The following is an 18,507-nucleotide window of genomic DNA, read 5'->3' as shown; positions in this document are numbered from 1 at the left end:
GGGGAAGGTGAAAGAGGGGCCTCGAGTGGGGATAAGTCTGTGAAAGTCGATGATAGGAGAGGAGGACAAGGTGGGTGCAGCTATAAGTCCTTCAAAGGTTGTGACCCGCCTAAGCTGACTGGTTTAGGAGACGCAATCGCTACTCTCCAGTGGATAACCGCTATGGACAAGGTTATCCGCATTAGCGAATGCCGTCCCGACCAAGCTGTGGGCTATGCTACTCAGTCATTCGTAGATGAGGCTATGTATTGGTGGGAGGGTGTGGAGCAGAGGAAGACCCGTGAAGAGATCAAAGGGATGAAGTGGGAAGATTTGAAAGAGTTGGTAATGAAGAAGTTCTGTGCAGATGCCGAGGTTGAAAGAACGGAGATGAAGTTCCAGAATTTAAAAGCCGGTATGATGACGCATCGTGAGTATACCACGGAGTTCAACCGACTATCTAGGTTGGTGCCTGACATGGTTGACACTGAGGTCAAGAGAATCAAGTGTTATGTGAGGGGGTTGCCACAAAAGGTCCGCATGTTAGTCAGGGCGGTTCAACCTGCTACTTTTGATTCGGCTGTTGGACTCGCGGAAATGGTCTATGCTGACGTGGCCGCGGATGATGGGGTGGAAAGGGACGAAGAGAAAGAGAAGAAAGGGGTCACTCTTGCTAAACGACCCGGTACTCAGTTATGGAACTCCAGGGATAAGAAACAGAAAGTGTGGGAGAAGAGATCGTGTAAGACCTGCGGAAAGAGGCATGGTGGTGAGTGCAAGTGGGGTAAAAGTTCTAATGTTTGTCTCAAATGTGGAAAGGCTCATGGTGGAGAATGCAGAATGGGGTCGAATGCCTGTTACAAGTGTGGGAAGGTAGGGCATTATGCCAATGAGTGCAGTGTGAAGCCTGCATGCTACAAGTGTGGTAAGACAGGTCACTTTTCTAGGGAATGTACAGAGATTGAAGCTGGAGGTAGTGGAAGGAAGAATGCCGATCAAGCTAGGCCAAGAACTAGAGCCTACATGCTGACCCAAGAACAAGCCAAGCAGATTCCGGATGTTGTCACTGGTACGTTCCTAGTAAACGGCATTTCTGCTTTAGTATTATTTGATTCTGGTGCGAATAGAAGTTTTGTAGCTACGACATTCAGTAAACTCGCTAAAATGAAAGGCTGCCGAGTGTCTGAAACTTTTGTAGTAGAAACCGCAAGTGACACTTCGGTGAAAATAACAAAAATGGTTAAGAATTGTAAGATAGGGTTAGAGGGACATGAGTTCCCTGTTACTTTGTATGTTATGGCCTTAGGAGGGTTCGATGTAGTCTTGGGTATGGATTGGTTGTCTGAGTTTGAGGCTCAGATAGTATGTAAAAGTAAGATGATAAGGTTAAAGTCATTGGATGGTAGTGCGGTGACGGTTTATGGTGATAAGGAGAGTTATGGACTTAATGTCATTTCGATGATAAAAGCCGAGGGTTTGTTAAGGCGAGGGTGCGGTGCCTACCTGGCGTATGTTGTCAACGCTACGGCCGAGACGAAAGAAATGAAGGATGTTCCTATTGTGCGCGACTACCCAGAAGTATTCCCTGAGGATCTTCCAGGGCTGCCACCGGAGCGAGAAATAGAATTTCAGATAGATTTAATACCAGGAGCCCAGCCCGTCGCGAAAGCGCCTTACCGTCTAGCACCGTCCGAGATGAAGGAATTAATGTCCCAACTGCAAGAACTCCTCGACAAGGGTTTTATCAGACCGAGTGTTTCTCCATGGGGCGCACCGGTTTTGTTTGTGAAGAAAAAGGATGGAAGTATGAGAATGTGCATAGACTATCGTGAGTTGAATAAGCTTACGGTAAAGAATAGATACCCCTTGCCTAGGATTGACGATCTGTTTGACCAACTGCAAGGTTCGAGTTGGTTCTCACGAATAGATCTCAGATCAGGCTACCATCAGCTGAAGGTGAAAGAGGTAGACATCCCTAAAACAGCGTTCCGAACGCGGTATGGACACTACGAGTTCCTTGTAATGTCATTCGGTCTAACAAATGCTCCTGCAGCATTTATGGACATGATGAATAGGGTGTGTCGACCGATGTTGGATAAGTCGGTTATCGTCTTCATCGATGATATATTGATTTATTCAAAGAGTGAGTCTGACCATGCCGAGCATCTGAGAGAGGTATTGGAAGTTCTGAAGGAAGAAAGGTTGTACGCCAAGTTTTCGAAGTGCGCGTTCTGGTTAAGAGAAGTGCAATTTTTAGGTCATGTGGTTAATCCGGAGGGGATTACCGTGGACCCAGCTAAGATTGAAGCGATAACGAATTGGAAGACTCCGCAGAATCCGACTGATATACGAAGCTTCCTAGGGTTAGCTGGCTACTATAGGAGATTCATCGAAGGTTTCTCCAAGATAGCCGCACCGCTGACCGGTATGACCCGAAAGTCGATAGTATTCAGTTGGGGAAAATTTCAAGAAGAAGCCTTTGAAGAATTAAAGAGAAGACTCACGCAAGCTCCAATCCTTACTTTACCCGATGGTGATGAGGATTTTGTTGTTTGTGCTGATGCCTCGCATCAAGGGTTAGGTTGCGTGTTGATGCAACGAGGGAAGGTGATAGCCTACGCGTCTAGACAGTTGAAGGTCCATGAGAGTACTTACCCGACGCATGATTTGGAGTTAGCAGCTGTAGTGCATGCTCTTAAGATATGGAGGCATTATCTGTACGGCACTAAGTGTACTATCTATACCGATCATAAGAGTTTAAAGTACTTCTTCGAGCAGAAAGAACTGAACATGAGGCAGAGAAGATGGTTAGAATTGATAAAGGATTACGACTGTGAGATTAAGTATTACCCCGGTAAAGCTAACGTGGTCGCTGATGCGTTAAGTCGTAAGAATGAGGAAGTCCTTGCAACAGTGAAGTCATACAAGTTGATCATGAACCCGAGTCTTTTTGAAGAAATCATCAAGGTGCAGTCAGAAGTGTTAATAGATGAAGGGTTAGTAAAGAAGGAAAGGATTTATGGCCAGCAAGATGAGTTGATGGAAAACACTCATGGAGTTAAGACTAGGTTCGACCGTATGTGGATCCCACGCCATGGTGATCTTAGAAGTCGAATCTTAGATGAAGCTCATAAGTCAAGGTACTCAATCCATCCAGGAGCTACAAAGATGTACCAAGACTTGAAAAGAGATTACTGGTGGCCAGGATTGAAGAGCGATGTAGTGGATTATGTTGGTAAGTGCTTAACCTGCTTACAAGTCAAAGCCGAACACCAAAAGCCTTGTGGGAAGATGCAACCGCTAGAGATACCTGAGTGGAAATGGGAACACATCACCATGGATTTCGTAACTAAGCTACCTCGTACAGCTAAGCAACATGATACCATCTGGGTGATTGTGGACCGTTTGACCAAGAGTGCTCACTTTCTGCCCATACGAGAGGCCATCTCGTCAGAAACGTTAGCAAGCTTGTTCATTAAGGAAATTGTAACCAAGCATGGAGTACCGTTATCGATCGTGTCTGATAGGGATACACGGTTTACTTCGAGGTTCTGGAAGAAATTTCATGAAGCTATGGGGACGAGGTTGAACATCAGTACGGCGTATCATCCTCAAACCGATGGACAGTCTGAAAGGACGATCCAAACCCTTGAGGATATGCTACGTGCTTGCGTTTTAGATTTAGGTAGAAGTTGGGATGATCATCTGCATCTGGCAGAGTTCTCCTATAACAACAGTTACCATTCGAGTATTGGTATGCCACCGTTTGAGATGCTGTACGGTAGACGATGTAGAACCCCGGTGTGTTGGGGTGAGATTGGTCAGAAGGAAATGGGAAGTATAGAAGTGGTTCAAGAAACGTCTTCAAAGTTCGATCAGATCAAAGCAAGAATGAAAGCCGCTCAAGACAGACAAAAGTCTTATGCGGATAAGCGGCGTCGACCAATTGAGTTTAACGTTGGCGACTATGTGATGCTTAAGGTCTCGCCTTGGAAGGGGATTATCCGTTTTAGGAAAAGAGGAAAGTTGAGTCCGAGGTACATTGGACCGTTCAAGATTGTAAAACGTGTGGGTGAAGTAGCTTACAAACTGGATTTACCCGATGAGTTAGAAGGAATTCATTCAACCTTCCATGTTTCTCATCTGAGGAAGTGTCTAGCTGATGACACGTCTCACGTGCCCTTAATGGACATCGAGGTTGATGAACAATTGAACTACATCGAGCAACCGATAAAGATCGTTGATCGCAAGGAGAAGCAGCTTCGTCACAAGATTATACCCTTGGTCAAAGTGATATGGAAACACCGCAAGGGATCTGATGCTACTTGGGAAGTCGAGGATGAGATGCGCAAGTTTTACCCTAGTTTGTTTATGTAATAGTTAGGTTTCGGGGACGAAACCTCTTTAAGGGAGGAAGACTTGTAACATCCTAAAATTTTTATATTGATAAATAAAAGAAAGTTATGTTTAGTAATTTCACGTTTTAGTTATTTAATGTCGAGTAAGGAACGGGTCTTGGGCTTAGTTATTTTATGAACTCGGCCTGTCTCGACCCGTAGGAAGCCAACCCGAGCCTAACCAAACCCGTAGTATATAAACGAAAGTTCTTGACACTTCCACCATTTTCACCATCTTCCTTCACTTACACCCACCCAAACACTCTCATTTCTAGAGAGAGAAGCTAGAGAGAGAAAGTTCTCAAATCACAAATCCGAGTCCACAATCTTGTTCCTAATCGTTTTTGGTAAGTCCCTCTCGAAAATCATCCGTTTTCATAACCATTTTCGACCTCAAATCGAGCAAAAACTCCCATTTTCGTAACTTAAGTTTTCGGGTCAAAAACCGCCTTGTTTTGGTGTCAAAATGCAAGCTTTTGTGTTTAAAAGTACTAGGAATCGATAGCCCTTTCAATCCCGAGCATTTCCATGTCAAAAACTTCGATTTTGGGTCATATATAGATAGAAATACAAACGAGTAGCAGTAGTTAATTGATATGTGTAAATATTATACAGTTAGCCGAGCCCAGTTAAAGAAAGGAATTACGATCAACGGCGAGCGTAACAGGATCCAGGTGAGTTTCTAGCCCCATTTATGTGTTACGTCTTCGGGGCTGTGTGCATACTCAATATGTTTGTTAATACACTTATCCTAAGAGATAAGTGTATGCCTTATGTGAATAATGTGAAATGTATGAATGATGGCATGACGGTACGTGAACGATCTTCGGATATTACACGTACTGTCAGGTTGTAACGCTAAGTTAAGGTAAGTATGATATGTATGCTTAGGGGTATGAACGTAAGAAAGTTAATAAAAGAAGGAAATAACGGATGTATGGTTGTATGGCAACGAAGAGGGAATCGAACCCTACTAATATTCGAAAACATGGGACCAGACCCTAATAATATCTGTGATGTTAGGGACCAGACCCTAATAATATCTGTGATGTTAGGGACCAGACCCTAATAATATCTGTGATGTTAGGGACCAGACCCTCATAATATCTGTGATGATAGGGACCAGACCCTTATAATATCTGTGATGTTAGGGACCAGACCCTTATAATATCTGTGAGGTTATAGGGCGAAAGGCTCTTTAAAACGTATGATTATGAATGTAAAGAAAGTATGTAAGTAAGAAAGAAAGTATGTAAGTAAGAATGAAGGTATGAGTACTTATGTGTGAATGAAAGAAAGTTATGAGGTTAAGTACGTATGTATGTAACAAGGTATTGTATGGTAGTGTATGATTAACTAGAACTCACTCAGCGTAGCTGACTTTTAGTATGCACGCAGGTGAGTAGGATGAGACAGCTGGCTTGAGTGGAGGACACATGGCAGAAGACTAAGACCTGGCATCTGAAGATCCGATATGTTTTATAAGTTATGTTTTGATTTTGAAAGACAAGAGGAATGTTTTAAGACATGAGTATGAATTGATATGTAATGTTTTATGAAAGTTTTATATTCCGCGTAAAGTTTTTAATTAACTCTGATATTTAGAACTGTGTTTATGAGTAAATCCAACACGAAAGTAGGGTTACCGGTTACGGGGCCTTACAAGCGGTGCTTGTTATTAAAGATTGAGTTTTGTTTTAATTGGTTGTTTGATTTTTTAGAGTAATTTTCCTAGTTCAATTCATGTTAATAGTGATATATAAGTAGTGGGTTATGGTTAATTTACTATGTATTCAAGTTTTCATCATCGTTTGAATAATAAAAAGTTTGTTTTTTGAGTTCAAGTTCCAAAAGCAATCTGCAATCGTAGTCCGGTACCGGTGTCGATCTAATTAACCACTTGTGAATTTAATAGTTTATGGTTATAGACGACAAGAGAAGTGGTGGTTCTATGATGGTGCTCCAAATAAGAAAGAGGAATGTTATGTTGTTTGAAGAAGATGATATGGGTTGATGGTGGGTCCTTATTATTTTGTTATTTATTTAATTTATTATATTGTATTAAATAAAGGTAAATGAGTAATTTGATACGAAAGTGAGAAAATATATGATTAATTTTTTAGGTTAGGAATATATGTAATTAATGGTTTTAATAGGAGGAAACATGTAAAAATCCCTTTAAAAAACAATGGTTTGTTTTTGTAATAGAGTATCACTATTTTGAAATTGATTCTTGTAACAAAGTATTGTTTTGAAATTCACTTTACAAACTTCATTACATGTCACATTTTCCCAATGTTTAAAATAAAAAGAAAAGAAAAAAAGCGCTAGCTTCAGAAATCAACAATCAAACAAATGAGCGAACAAATGCTTAATTTCATCCATACAATTTTTAACGGCTAATGAATCATTTAAATTGGCTACTGGCTAAATTTAACATATCGGGATACGCTCGTCTTCTAATACGGGGAAAAACCTCACCTAAGGCTATCGTCCATGAACACTCACCCGAATGCATGACAGTGTGTTGAGATAAAACATGTTCATGTTTAGTTCATGGATCCAAATAGGGAACGCCACCTACTCGCATGGTCTCACATCATATCATCATCTGGTTCCGCTGAAACTAAATGCCGAGGGCAATATTCAAACATGGATCACACGAGACACTAGGTCTCTTTCTTATCACTCCAGCACAAGCTCATTGGCTCATCCATACATTTTTAACATCTCAATAGCGTAAATATATAAAAATCCTAGAATTTAAAAAGGGAAAAATCCTAAAATGTCCTATTAACGGAGAGATATTCCATTTTTTTCCTTATAAATAAAAGTTTTCAGAAATGTCCTTTATAAACACGTCTTTCGCATGTTTGGTCTCAGCGCATCTTTCACAACATTTTTGGCCTCGATGCGTCTTTCACGATCTGCTAGTCTCCAACATGTCTTTCACGATGTGCTTTGCTTCTTTTTTTTTAATAGACAAAATTGCAAAAGACGTCATTTATGTTTGAACGTTTTTTTCAATGGGCGTCCTTTAGCAAAAGAAATTGTAGAAAGCATACTCGATGTTTTAAATCACTTTCATGTTAAGTCCTTTAGCACTAACCTATTTAAATTTGATCATGTGCAAGACACATGAGGGTAGATTGATCTTTTTACCTTGTTTATTTAAAATATATTTTATTAAAATTCGGAATAAAAAAAAAGTCCCCCCCCCCTCTCTCTCTCTCTCTCTTATTTCTCCATAGCTCCATTGCTTTGTGGTCACCATCACTGCCACATAAAACCACCATCACCACTGTGTTCCCACAACCATGGCAAACTGAAACCACTAAAACCGAATTCATCTTTGGTTGCAAACACAACCATAACCACCACAGATCCAGATGGTGGTAGTGAGAGTGTTAGAGACCCAACCACTAAAACCGAATTCATACCTGCATGCCAATTCCTTGAACCACTAACCCAACCATCACTGCCACATAAAACCACCATCACCACTGTGTTCCCACAACCACGACAAACTAAAACCACTAAAACCGAATTCATCTTTGGTTGCAAACACAACCTACAACCACCGCAGATCCAGATGGTGGTAGTGAGAGTGTTAGAGACCCAACCACTAAAACCGAATTCATACCTGCATGCCAATTCCTTGAACCACTAACCCAACCATCACTGCCACATAAAACCACCATCACCACTGTGTTCCCACAACCACGACAAACTGAAACCACTAAAACCGAATTCATCTTTGGTTGCAAACACAACCTACAATCACCGCAGATCCAGATGGTGGTAGTGAGAGTGTTAGAGACCCAACCACTAAAACCGAATTCATACCTGCATGCCAATTCCTTGAACCACTAACCCAACCATCACTGCCACATAAAACCACCATCACCACTGTGTTCCCACAACCACGACAAACTGAAACCACTAAAACCAAATTCATCTTTGGTTGCAAACACAACCTACAACCACCGCAGATCTAGATGGTGGTAGTGAGAGTGTTAGAGACATAACCACTAAAACCGAATTCATAACTGTATGCCAATTCCTTGAACCACTAACCCAACCATGATGTTTTCAAGGCTTTGTTGCTCAATCTCTCAATCGTCTCGTCCTATGGTACGTTTTTCATTTACAAAATTGACGGTCTTTAGTATATGATTTTAACATTTTGAGTGATTGAATCTGCTGATAGAATGTTCTGAGTGGTGTTAATGGCGGAAGATCATTGATTTTGATCGGTTGTTCAGTTTACCCAACTCGATTTAATAAAATTGGAGGTGAAATTTGGGGATTTTAAATAGGTGTTTATGTTCATTAGCAGGGAATAAGGATGTTAAAGATTCTGAAACTTTGCATCCAAGGTGTATATGTCGGATATTAATTATGTTCTTGCAAACCTTAAGTTTAAAAGAGAGAGTGAGAGGGGGGGGGGGTATATATTTTTAAATATTCTTTAAATAGACATGGTAAAAAAACCAATCTACCATTATGTGTCTTGCATATGATCAGATTTAACGGAAAGATTTAACTGGGTTAGTGCTAAATGACTTAACGTGAAAGATATTTAAAACATCGAGTATGTTTTCTGCTATTTATTTTGCTAAAGAACGTCCATTGAAAAAACGTTCAAACATAAAAGATGTCTTTAGCTATTCTGTCTTTATAACTTTACATTATTATAACTAATTTTACTTACATTTGGTTTTTCATTTATAATTTTTAATATATGAAGTTATATATAACTTTGAACATGCCATTAACACGTGTTTATTTTTATCTACATGTCTTCATAAATTTTACTCAAATACCAAATGTATATCGAAATGTTCAATAAATGTTTAATAAAATTTGACCAACCTCGATTTTAAGAAAAATTTATGCAAACACGTAGATAAAAATAAGCATGTTTCAACGGTATATTTGGAAATTTATAAAAAATTATATATTAAAAATTATTAAAAAATCAAATATGAATAAAATTAATTATAATAATGTAATATTAAAAAAAAACACAAGAAAACAGCTAAATGCAAAACTTTTTGTGAAAGACGTTTTGGAGGCTAACAGGTCATGAAAGACACGTTTGATGGCCAAACAGGCCGTGAAAGATACGTTGATGCCAAACATGTCGTGAAGACGTGTTGAAACCATACATGTCGTCAAAGACGTGTTTACAGAGTACATTTATGAAATCTATTTATAGGAAAAAAATAAAATATATTTTCGTTAGTAGGATATTTTGAGATTTTCCCTAATGAAATTCGTAACCTAAACTTTAATAACTCACAAACTGAACCCGGCGGGGCAACGAAAATGTAAACAGGATTAGCAATGAAGTTAAGTTAAAGTAAAAAAAGCAGAGGCAGTTTTGGTTGAGATTCAACTTAACTATTTTCGCTAAACTCGAACCTCCCACCTTCTCCCCTGCTACATATAATATAATAAACATAAACCACCTGTCCAAACCCTAAATTAACAGTAATCATCATCGCAACAACAATGTCGGATCAAAGATCAATCGAAATGGAAGAACACACAGCAGCAGTGGAGGAGGAGGAAGAAGACAGCATTGACGAAGAAGAATATGAAGATGATGATGACGGAGACGAGGACATGGACGATTACGAAGAAGCCGAAGAGTCGAGTCCGTCGGAGACAACGTCACCTCCGATTTCAAGTCCGATCGCCGGTGACGGAGAAAAGATGGAGGAGACGAACAGAGGTGAGATTGATGTTTGCCCTATTTGCTTTCAACTTTGGACCAGTGCTGGAGATCATCGAATTTGGTATGAATTTTCAATATTCATTCTTATAATAATATTCATTTTACTGTGTATGTGACTATGCGTCATGTTCTCAAGAATAAAACCTAATGCTGCTTTACAATATTAATATATATGAATATTAATTAATGCTGTAATAAAATTACATCTGTATAGATTTGATTCCTTTGTGGTGTGGTGGTAATGAGGTTTGAGCCTTACAATTACAAGAGGCAAAAGGTGGAAAAAAAAATGGCTGTTTAAAAATTGTTTTGTTTTGAGGACTTCGATCAACTTGAGGCTCAAACCCTAGGATTTGTTGACTGCAATGATGACTTGTACTTTGCGCTGTAAAAGTGGTACTTTGCACAATTCTTGTTGATAAAACTATTTGTTGCGGTTTATATAACGCTCTCTCACGTAGGCAGTTTGACTTTAATTAACACACTCTTTAACAAGCGCGTTGTGGTTTATCTACAAAAATTAATAAAAGAAAAAAGCGTTTGAAAGAAAAAGAAAGAATGGGTGTGCATGTAATTGGTGGAGGGTGGTGGACGCCCTTCTTCGTGCTATATATGCGTTGCAGGGTGACATGTTGCCCTGCCACCTCACAACCGTTGTAATGCACAAGCATCCACCAAATCACAACACCGTCACCAAGGGGCGTTAGCCCCATTGGCGCCATAACCTTAGCGCCCTCCCGCACTTTGTGTTGATGGGGTCCACTTCTCTCTAGCACACACACGCACACCAATTTATTTTGTTTTCTTTTATTTAATATTAGTTAAACCACAACACGCTAGTTTAAGCCCCATTGCCTACATGGTATTACGTGACGATTTAGTTAGCATTTTTTAGATAGCTCACAACACATAGTCCAAGGGCATTAAAGGCTTAGTTGGCCTTGGCGCCGATGGATTTAACACCCACAATAGGCAGTCTAATACTTATGTTCATGTAATGAGTGCAGTTGTCTTCCTTGTGGGCATATATATGGAATGTCATGCATAACAAAGTGGCTCATACGGTGTCAAGGTGATGGAAAGGTCTGCTCACTGTCACCGGCCTATAAAGTTTTCAAGTAACAAAATCTTGATCATATTATATTCTATCATTTCTCTGATTATATACTTTTTATCTTGGTTGTTATCAGTGCCCTCAATGCAAAAGCTTGTGCACAGTGATGGATATTAGACTGTTGTATGCGACTCGCCTTTGTGTTGCTGATGAAAAGCCACACGAGGTAAATTTATTTGCACAAACTATTATCATTTTCTTGATGAAGATGTAATTAGAAATGTGATTCGTTTTGCATACTAACTGTTGAACTATTTATGCAGGCATGTCCTACTAACTTTTCATTTACCAAAGAGGGTTTTGGTGGATTTCAACAGTATGTAACTTCTTGTGTGGATGCATTTCAGCAGCGTTTGGATGCACTTAATATGCGTACTGAAGAATTGGGCTCGCAGGTGCATATTTTGCGACAAAGATTCAATGAGCTTACCGGGCAGACACAAGAGAATACTCAGTAGTCTGATGCTTTGCATTCTAGTGTGAGTGCTTTTTGGGAATGAATGGATGGATTGTGAATATTATGCATGCATTGCTATGCTCTACTTATGTTTTTGGATATCAACTGGATGGGGTATTTTGTATATTTTGATAGTTGGTTTTGCAGGAAGGAAGGAAATGTTCATGGTTTTAGTTTTATATCTTTTGTTGCCATAGGATACATGCTTTAAAGTATGTTGTATATTGTCAAAATAACTGTGAAAATTCAAATACATAAATACAAAGTTACTATAATTTAAAAAAAAAATACTCGTTTTTACAGTATTTTGAACATGCATTCTCCTTCCCTTCTTCAAAGAGAGCCCGATCCTCTGGAAATAAACGCGATAAAGTCTTTCTTGAAGAAAGCAAAATCTCTCTCCATTTGTATTTCGTTTCTAAACCTGTGCAAATGCTCAACTTTCCCGTTCAAGCTTTTTATGTAAGCTTTGACATAGGGATTCATTTTCGTAGAGGTAGATGAAGAGGGTTTAGCCTTGGCTCTATCTTAAACCAATCTAGTGAACTGGTCCATCCGGGGATCAAGATCAAACTCGTCGTTGGTGTCGTTTAAATTTATTTGGGTATGAACATCCGAGTGGTATTGAGAAGAATTGGGTTCATTGTTGCTAGTTGATGTTTTGACCGCTTCGACGATCAACTGACATGTATCAATGACACCATATGCCACTTTGACTATTTATCAACAATTCCCAAGCTTTATTCATGGTAAACGGGGTTTTGCGTTTGTCTTTATAAATTCTAAGAGCCTTCGTCGTGATGTCTAAATCGGTAGTACCGCTTCCTCTCAATTGACTATTAAATAACGATTGAAAATGGTGTTAAAGTGGTTGAGTTTTCCGCACATTTGACGTTCATTTTCCGGAATTTTTTTCTGGATTACAATATTCAGCACGACCCATTTCAACATGACATTTCTCACGATCACGAGCAAAAAACACCTTGTTTTTTTTGGAGTTCCTATTTTGAAAAAAAAATGATACATTTATAAAAACAATAATATATAATAAATTTTTATATATTATATAAAAAATGTATCTATAACTGGATCTTCAGAAACATGGAGCCAAGCTCGAGCTACTGCGTATTCTTCGTCACTCGACAGCCTTTCAACCGTTTATCATCGGCCCCATCAACCAGGTTTTTTATGCTTTTGTTTGGATGTGGTTGATTTGGTTTGTTCGGGTGAAGGTTTTGAGGTTGTGCATCGCCTAAGTTTGTTTTCAGCTCATTAAATTTAAGAGATGTTGGGTTCGGTTGACGACTAAATAAAAGGTTAATTAGGGGTATAAATGAGCTAAGCCGCTCATGAGCTACTCACGATTAACTCGTTAATGAATCGGTATGTAATCTGTTTTTATAGTTTTTAAATACAGTGTATGTAGTTATGTACAACTCAAAACGTAATTGCTAAAGAACATTTTTTATAATGCCTGAGTTTAATATAGGGATATGATATTCATACACCCTTTGGTTATCCACACACCCTATACAATCGTATAGGGGCTATACGATTGTATGAAACCCCATATTAAAGGATATGTGGATAAGTCAAACGTATGTGAAGCCTTGATATAAGATCAACTGAAAAGGCATATTGACCAACTCAACAAATATATTTGTTGGGAATAATCTTGAAATGATATCATACTAATTACAAAAATAATATAAATAACTGAAAAGGCATGTTCACCCACTAAAATAATATACATGTTGGGAACCAATCTTGAACTATAATTTATGTATTTTAATTATAAAATAAAGGGAGTCACATGCAGCGAAGTCAGCAACTTCGTACGATACACAAATCCATGTGGATATGATTCCCACCCACTTGACATAGGCTCACCAAAACAACCCCTCAACTAAGATGGCACTACTCATTCTTAACTCGATGTAATCATGTAATGTTACCACTTCCTAGTAATTAAACACTTTTCATATGAAATTTAACACACATGTAAACCTACTTTTATTTAATATGATTTGTTTGCAATGAGGCTTGAAATCTTAGCATATTGAAAGAGACTCCATTTTAACATACTGTTTATCAACTATCACTAGACTGCACACACTATGTTAACTTACGATCAATGCGAAAAGTGATTCACATGGTTTATCCGCACAATAGATTATATCATTATTTGTTTATGCTATTAATTTAATAATAGTTATAATAAGTTTCATCGAGAATAATTATTTTTAACAGTAAAGGCCCGAACCCAGAATCACCCTGTTTTTCCGCTCGTAAAGAGAACTTGGTGACCTGGTAACCCAATCTACCTAAGAGAAAAACACATAGCTCAGTTTGGAATTAAATGATTCAGCCTTCAGGCCAGTCTCCAAGTCACAACCTCTTATAAAAGAAGTCAAGAGATTAATTTTTTTTAACAATCAACGATAAAGCCCAGCTACCCGGGGAGTAACGCAATGACAAAAGGCAACCCCATATGTCCATAATCACATATAGTATTGCGTAGCCTAAACCCATGATCTTCTGTTATGGCCAAACCCGATGCCCAAAGACGCACTGTGGCAAAACCCAGTTAGGATCAAATTCGAATTAGAATTGAATCTTTGCAAAATCCATAAGAATGTTCACATTCTCTTCAATACTAGTTGAGTTAAAACTGATTGACACTATCACATAAGGGGTGTTAGGGTGAGCCTTTCAAACTTTCTTATTTGATTTTTGAAAAGCAAAAACATTTTTGAAAAAGTTTTTTAAGAGGCTTTATCAAACACCCTTTACATTTCAAAAAGGATCCTACTATGGACACCCACCACATGCCCTAATACGCCGCGTATAGGGCCATATGCGGCGTATTAGGTACGATTTGACATCCTAGCCGGCAAAAGCTGGGCTAGGTTGTCAAATTGTACCCCTAATACGCCGCGTATGGCCCTATACGCGGCGTATTGAGTGATTTGAATTATTGGAGTCCGACTCCCCTCCCTCTCCCTCCTTTCTCTTTTTTATTATATATCCCTCCCTCACCCTCACAATCTTCATTCAACCAACAACACAATTTTGGGTATATATACCCACAATGTCGTGGTTCAACCATTTATTTCCGGAGTCGAACGAGGAAGAGCAGGGTTACGCCGCTAACGATCAGCCCGGCACATCATGATTATCCGACTTGAACCAGGTTTCGTTTTATATTTATTTAGTATGAAATCGGTAGTTGTTTTTTAAACAAAAAAAAACATAATAAGACAAAAATGATGGGTTTTAATATGCCGCGTATAGTTCTATACGCGACGTATTAGTTGGTTTTTTACAATTTTGAGGGTGACAGTAAAAAATCCGTTTCAAAAAGCAAAATTTAAAAACTTGCCAAACACGTTGTTAATTGTTGCAATAGCATAGTTAATTTGTTTCTTTTTCTATTCATAAAATATTGAATTGAGTAATTTTGGTCGGTGGGTGTGAAAGAAGTCGTTGGGTTGGCAGTGGGTCCACACCACATCAAGTGGGTCTATGGCTGGACAATTTCTGTCGGCAGTGAGCAAGTCACACGCGCATCCCAACTCCCTGCTCTTCAATTCTCCCTAAATCTCTCTACATCACATCGCACCAGGTACGCTCAATTCCATTCTACCTCTAGATCTCACTACTTACTTCATTATATTGTGTGCGATTCGATTATTAACTTCCTCATTCTTATTGCTCTCTACGTTTAATCGTCGAATTATGGTGAATTTGTTACTTACTGTAGCCTTAGTAGGTGTATTGATCTGGTTACAGTCAACAGTATGCTGGTCATTAAACATCATTTTGACGGTAGATCTGTTCATGAACGATAGAAAACTTTCAATTGCTGATTGAGATAATATAAAGTTCTCATTTACCAACCTAATTATGTTAAATTTTGCATTGCAATTGCTGAGAATCTGAGATCTGTACTTCTAGGATACTTTCTTCAGATGTGCATATGTATAAACGATACACACTAATAAATTTAGGGGTGCAAACGAGCCAAGCTCGAGCTCGGCTCGTTTCGAGCTCTATTTTCAAAGCTCGAGCTCGGCTCGTGAGTAGATTCTCAAGCTCGAACTCGTCTCGGGCTCGGCTCATTTACTATTTATCAATTATTTTTTATATAATTATAATTATAATTATTTTTATATATTTTTTTCTATTATAATTTTATGTATAATTATATATATATATATATTATTTAGTTATTTTTATTTATTTTTTCATAACATTATATATTTTAATTAATAATTATTAAACATTTATTTTAAAAAATTATATAAATGGCAAGCTCGTTTAGGCTCGCAAGCCGGCTCGAACTCGATAAGTAAAGCTCGGGCTTGGGCTCGATTATTAAATGAGCTTACTTTTAGGCTTGAGCTCGGGCTTGGGCTCGATTAAGCTCGGCTCGATCGAGCTTTTTAACGAGCCAATCTCAAGTAGCTCACAAGCAGCTCGGCTCGTTTGCACCCCTACTAATAATATGTGCTAATGACTCTTTACTGCTTTACAACTCATGTACAGAGCCATATAGACATATAGTTGATAACTTGATATAATGATATGATTATTAGTATGTGTGCTAGAATTATAAAGTTATATTCTAATTAGACTCTATATCGCATTCCGTTTGCTATGTTATGTTTTAGGGCTCATAATGTAGTATAGTACATTAATAATAACACGTTTTCGTTCCATTTTGTGTGATCCAGTTGTGAGATGGAGACCTTCTTGTTCACATCCGAGTCGGTTAACGAGGGTCACCCTGACAAACTCTGTGACCAAGTCTCTGACGCGATCCTAGACGCGTGTCTAGAACAAGACCCCGAAAGCAAGGTTGCGTGTGAAACATGCACTAAAACTAACATGGTCATGGTCTTTGGTGAGATCACCACCAAAGCCCATAGTAGACTGAGAAAATTGTCCGTGACACGTGCAGAAACATCGGGTTCACATCTGCTGATGTTGGGCTTGATGCCGACACTTGCAATGTGCTAGTCAATATCGAGCAACAAAGCCCGGATATTGCCCAAGGTGTTCATGGTCATTTAACCAAGAAGCCTGAAGAAATTGGTGCAGGTGATCAAGGTCACATGTTCGGGTACGCAACTGATGAAACCCCTGAGCTTATGCCTTTAACCCATGTTCTTGCAACCAAGCTCGGTGCCAAGCTAACCGAGGTTAGAAAAAACAAGACCTGCCCATGGCTTAGACCTGATGGGAAGACCCAAGTGACAGTTGAGTATCAAAACGACAACGGTGCCATGGTCCCCACTCGGGTTCACACCGTTCTCATTTCCACCCAACATGACGAAACCGTGACTAACGAGCAGATAGCCGCTGACCTTAAAGAACATGTGATTAAACCCGTTATCCCAGCCAAGTACCTTGATGACAACACTATCTTCCATTTGAACCCATCGGGCCGGTTTGTGATTGGTGGTCCCCACGGTGATGCAGGTCTGACCGGCAGAAAGATTATTATTGACACCTATGGTGGTTGGGGTGCTCATGGTGGTGGTGCTTTCTCTGGGAAAGACCCGACTAAAGTGGACCGAAGTGGTGCTTATATTGTTCGGCAAGCGGCTAAGAGTGTAGTTGCTTCTGGGCTCGCACGCAGGTGCATTGTTCAGGTCTCTTACGCCATTGGTGTGGCTGAACCGTTATCCGTGTTTGTTGACACGTATAAAACTGGAACAATTCCGGATAGGGATATCCTTGCTTTGATTAAGGAAAACTTTGACTTTAGGCCGGGAATGATGGCTATCAACCTTGACCTTAAACGAGGTGGGAATTATAGGTACCAGAAAACCGCTGCTTACGGTCATTTTGGTTGGGAAGATACTGATTTCACTTGGGAGGACACCGAAGGTTTTGAAACCGAAAGCTTAAATATATCAGATTATTGAAGAGATGGATTCATTTTGAGAATAAATGAGATTGATTGGGGAAGGGAGACATGTGTACGAGGAGTTATTGATTGTTGGGTTTAATGTTGTGTTTACAATTCTTTTTGTTTGTTTTTTGTTGTTGGGAAGCATTTAGTATTGTATAATTCTTTTTGCAAGATCTATGGATTTAATGTAACTTTTGAACAAGTTTTTAATTAAATGATATCAAAATTGTTTCGCTAGATTTTAATGGTTTTTCAAAACTTGAAGACTATCATAAAATCATTAATGAGTGGGTCTAAACCGTTAATGGGGTCATTGCCCAATGAAGTTGATTGTGGCAAATGGGTTGGGTCGAAACAGAAACGGGTCATGGGTTGAAATGGGTCATGGGTTGAAGCGGGTTAGGGTCGGGTTTTTCACAAGCCGAGCCGAACCGAGTGAAGGCTTGCTCGTTACTTGGCTCGTTTACAACTGAACTGAACCGAATGACTGAAATTCGAACCAAGCCAAAAAAGAAGTTTGAAATTAGATATAATGAACATGTAAATAAACTTTTGTTATTCTGAAAACTTGAATCAAACTAATAAAACTATAAACTTGATAGAATAGGAAAATTTTAAAAGAGTTTAAAAAATTGTATACTTATATTTTATGTGTGTTGTCTATATATTTATATATCTGTTCATATATATAAGGTAAGGACTAAGGATCCTAAGAAAACCATTGGCAAATTGAGAACTTTGAAAACCATTTTGGACCATTAAAAAAATCTCTAAAAAAATATTTAAAATAAAAAAAAAACAAAAATTTTTAAAAAGTAAAAAGACCAAAATTCTTATATTTCATTCCGGTTTTATTAAAAAAACGATTTTTTTAATTCGTATTATGCCTATGCATAT

General features: G+C 38.7%; 1 protein-coding gene and 1 pseudogene across 2 annotated transcripts; both read left to right on the top strand.

Moving 5' to 3' along the window:
* Nucleotides 1-9,893: 9,893 nt before the first annotated feature.
* Nucleotides 9,894-11,837, top strand: LOC143560426 (uncharacterized). The gene is made up of 4 exons (XM_077048729.1): nt 9,894-10,180; nt 11,127-11,202; nt 11,310-11,399; nt 11,497-11,837. The coding sequence occupies exons 1-4, from the start codon at nt 9,894-9,896 to the stop codon at nt 11,689-11,691; spliced, it is 648 nt and encodes a 215-aa protein (XP_076904844.1). The 3' UTR covers nt 11,692-11,837.
* A 3,459-nt stretch (nt 11,838-15,296) lies between these two features.
* On the top strand, nt 15,297-17,711 carry LOC143560420 (S-adenosylmethionine synthase 3-like; annotated as a pseudogene). The gene is made up of 2 exons (XR_013140117.1): nt 15,297-15,315; nt 16,427-17,711. The product of XR_013140117.1 is annotated as an S-adenosylmethionine synthase 3-like (transcript).
* The last annotated feature ends 796 nt before the right edge of the window (nt 17,712-18,507 follow it).

This window comes from Bidens hawaiensis, unplaced genomic scaffold, assembly GCF_021521415.1.
Source record: "Bidens hawaiensis isolate Kalapana, Puna unplaced genomic scaffold, B.hawaiensis_p1.1 tig00020329_1, whole genome shotgun sequence".
Taxonomy (NCBI): Eukaryota; Viridiplantae; Streptophyta; class Magnoliopsida; order Asterales; family Asteraceae; genus Bidens; species Bidens hawaiensis.
The sequence above is the reverse complement of the archived record's forward strand: the minus strand, read 5'-3'. Positions and strand labels throughout refer to the sequence as shown.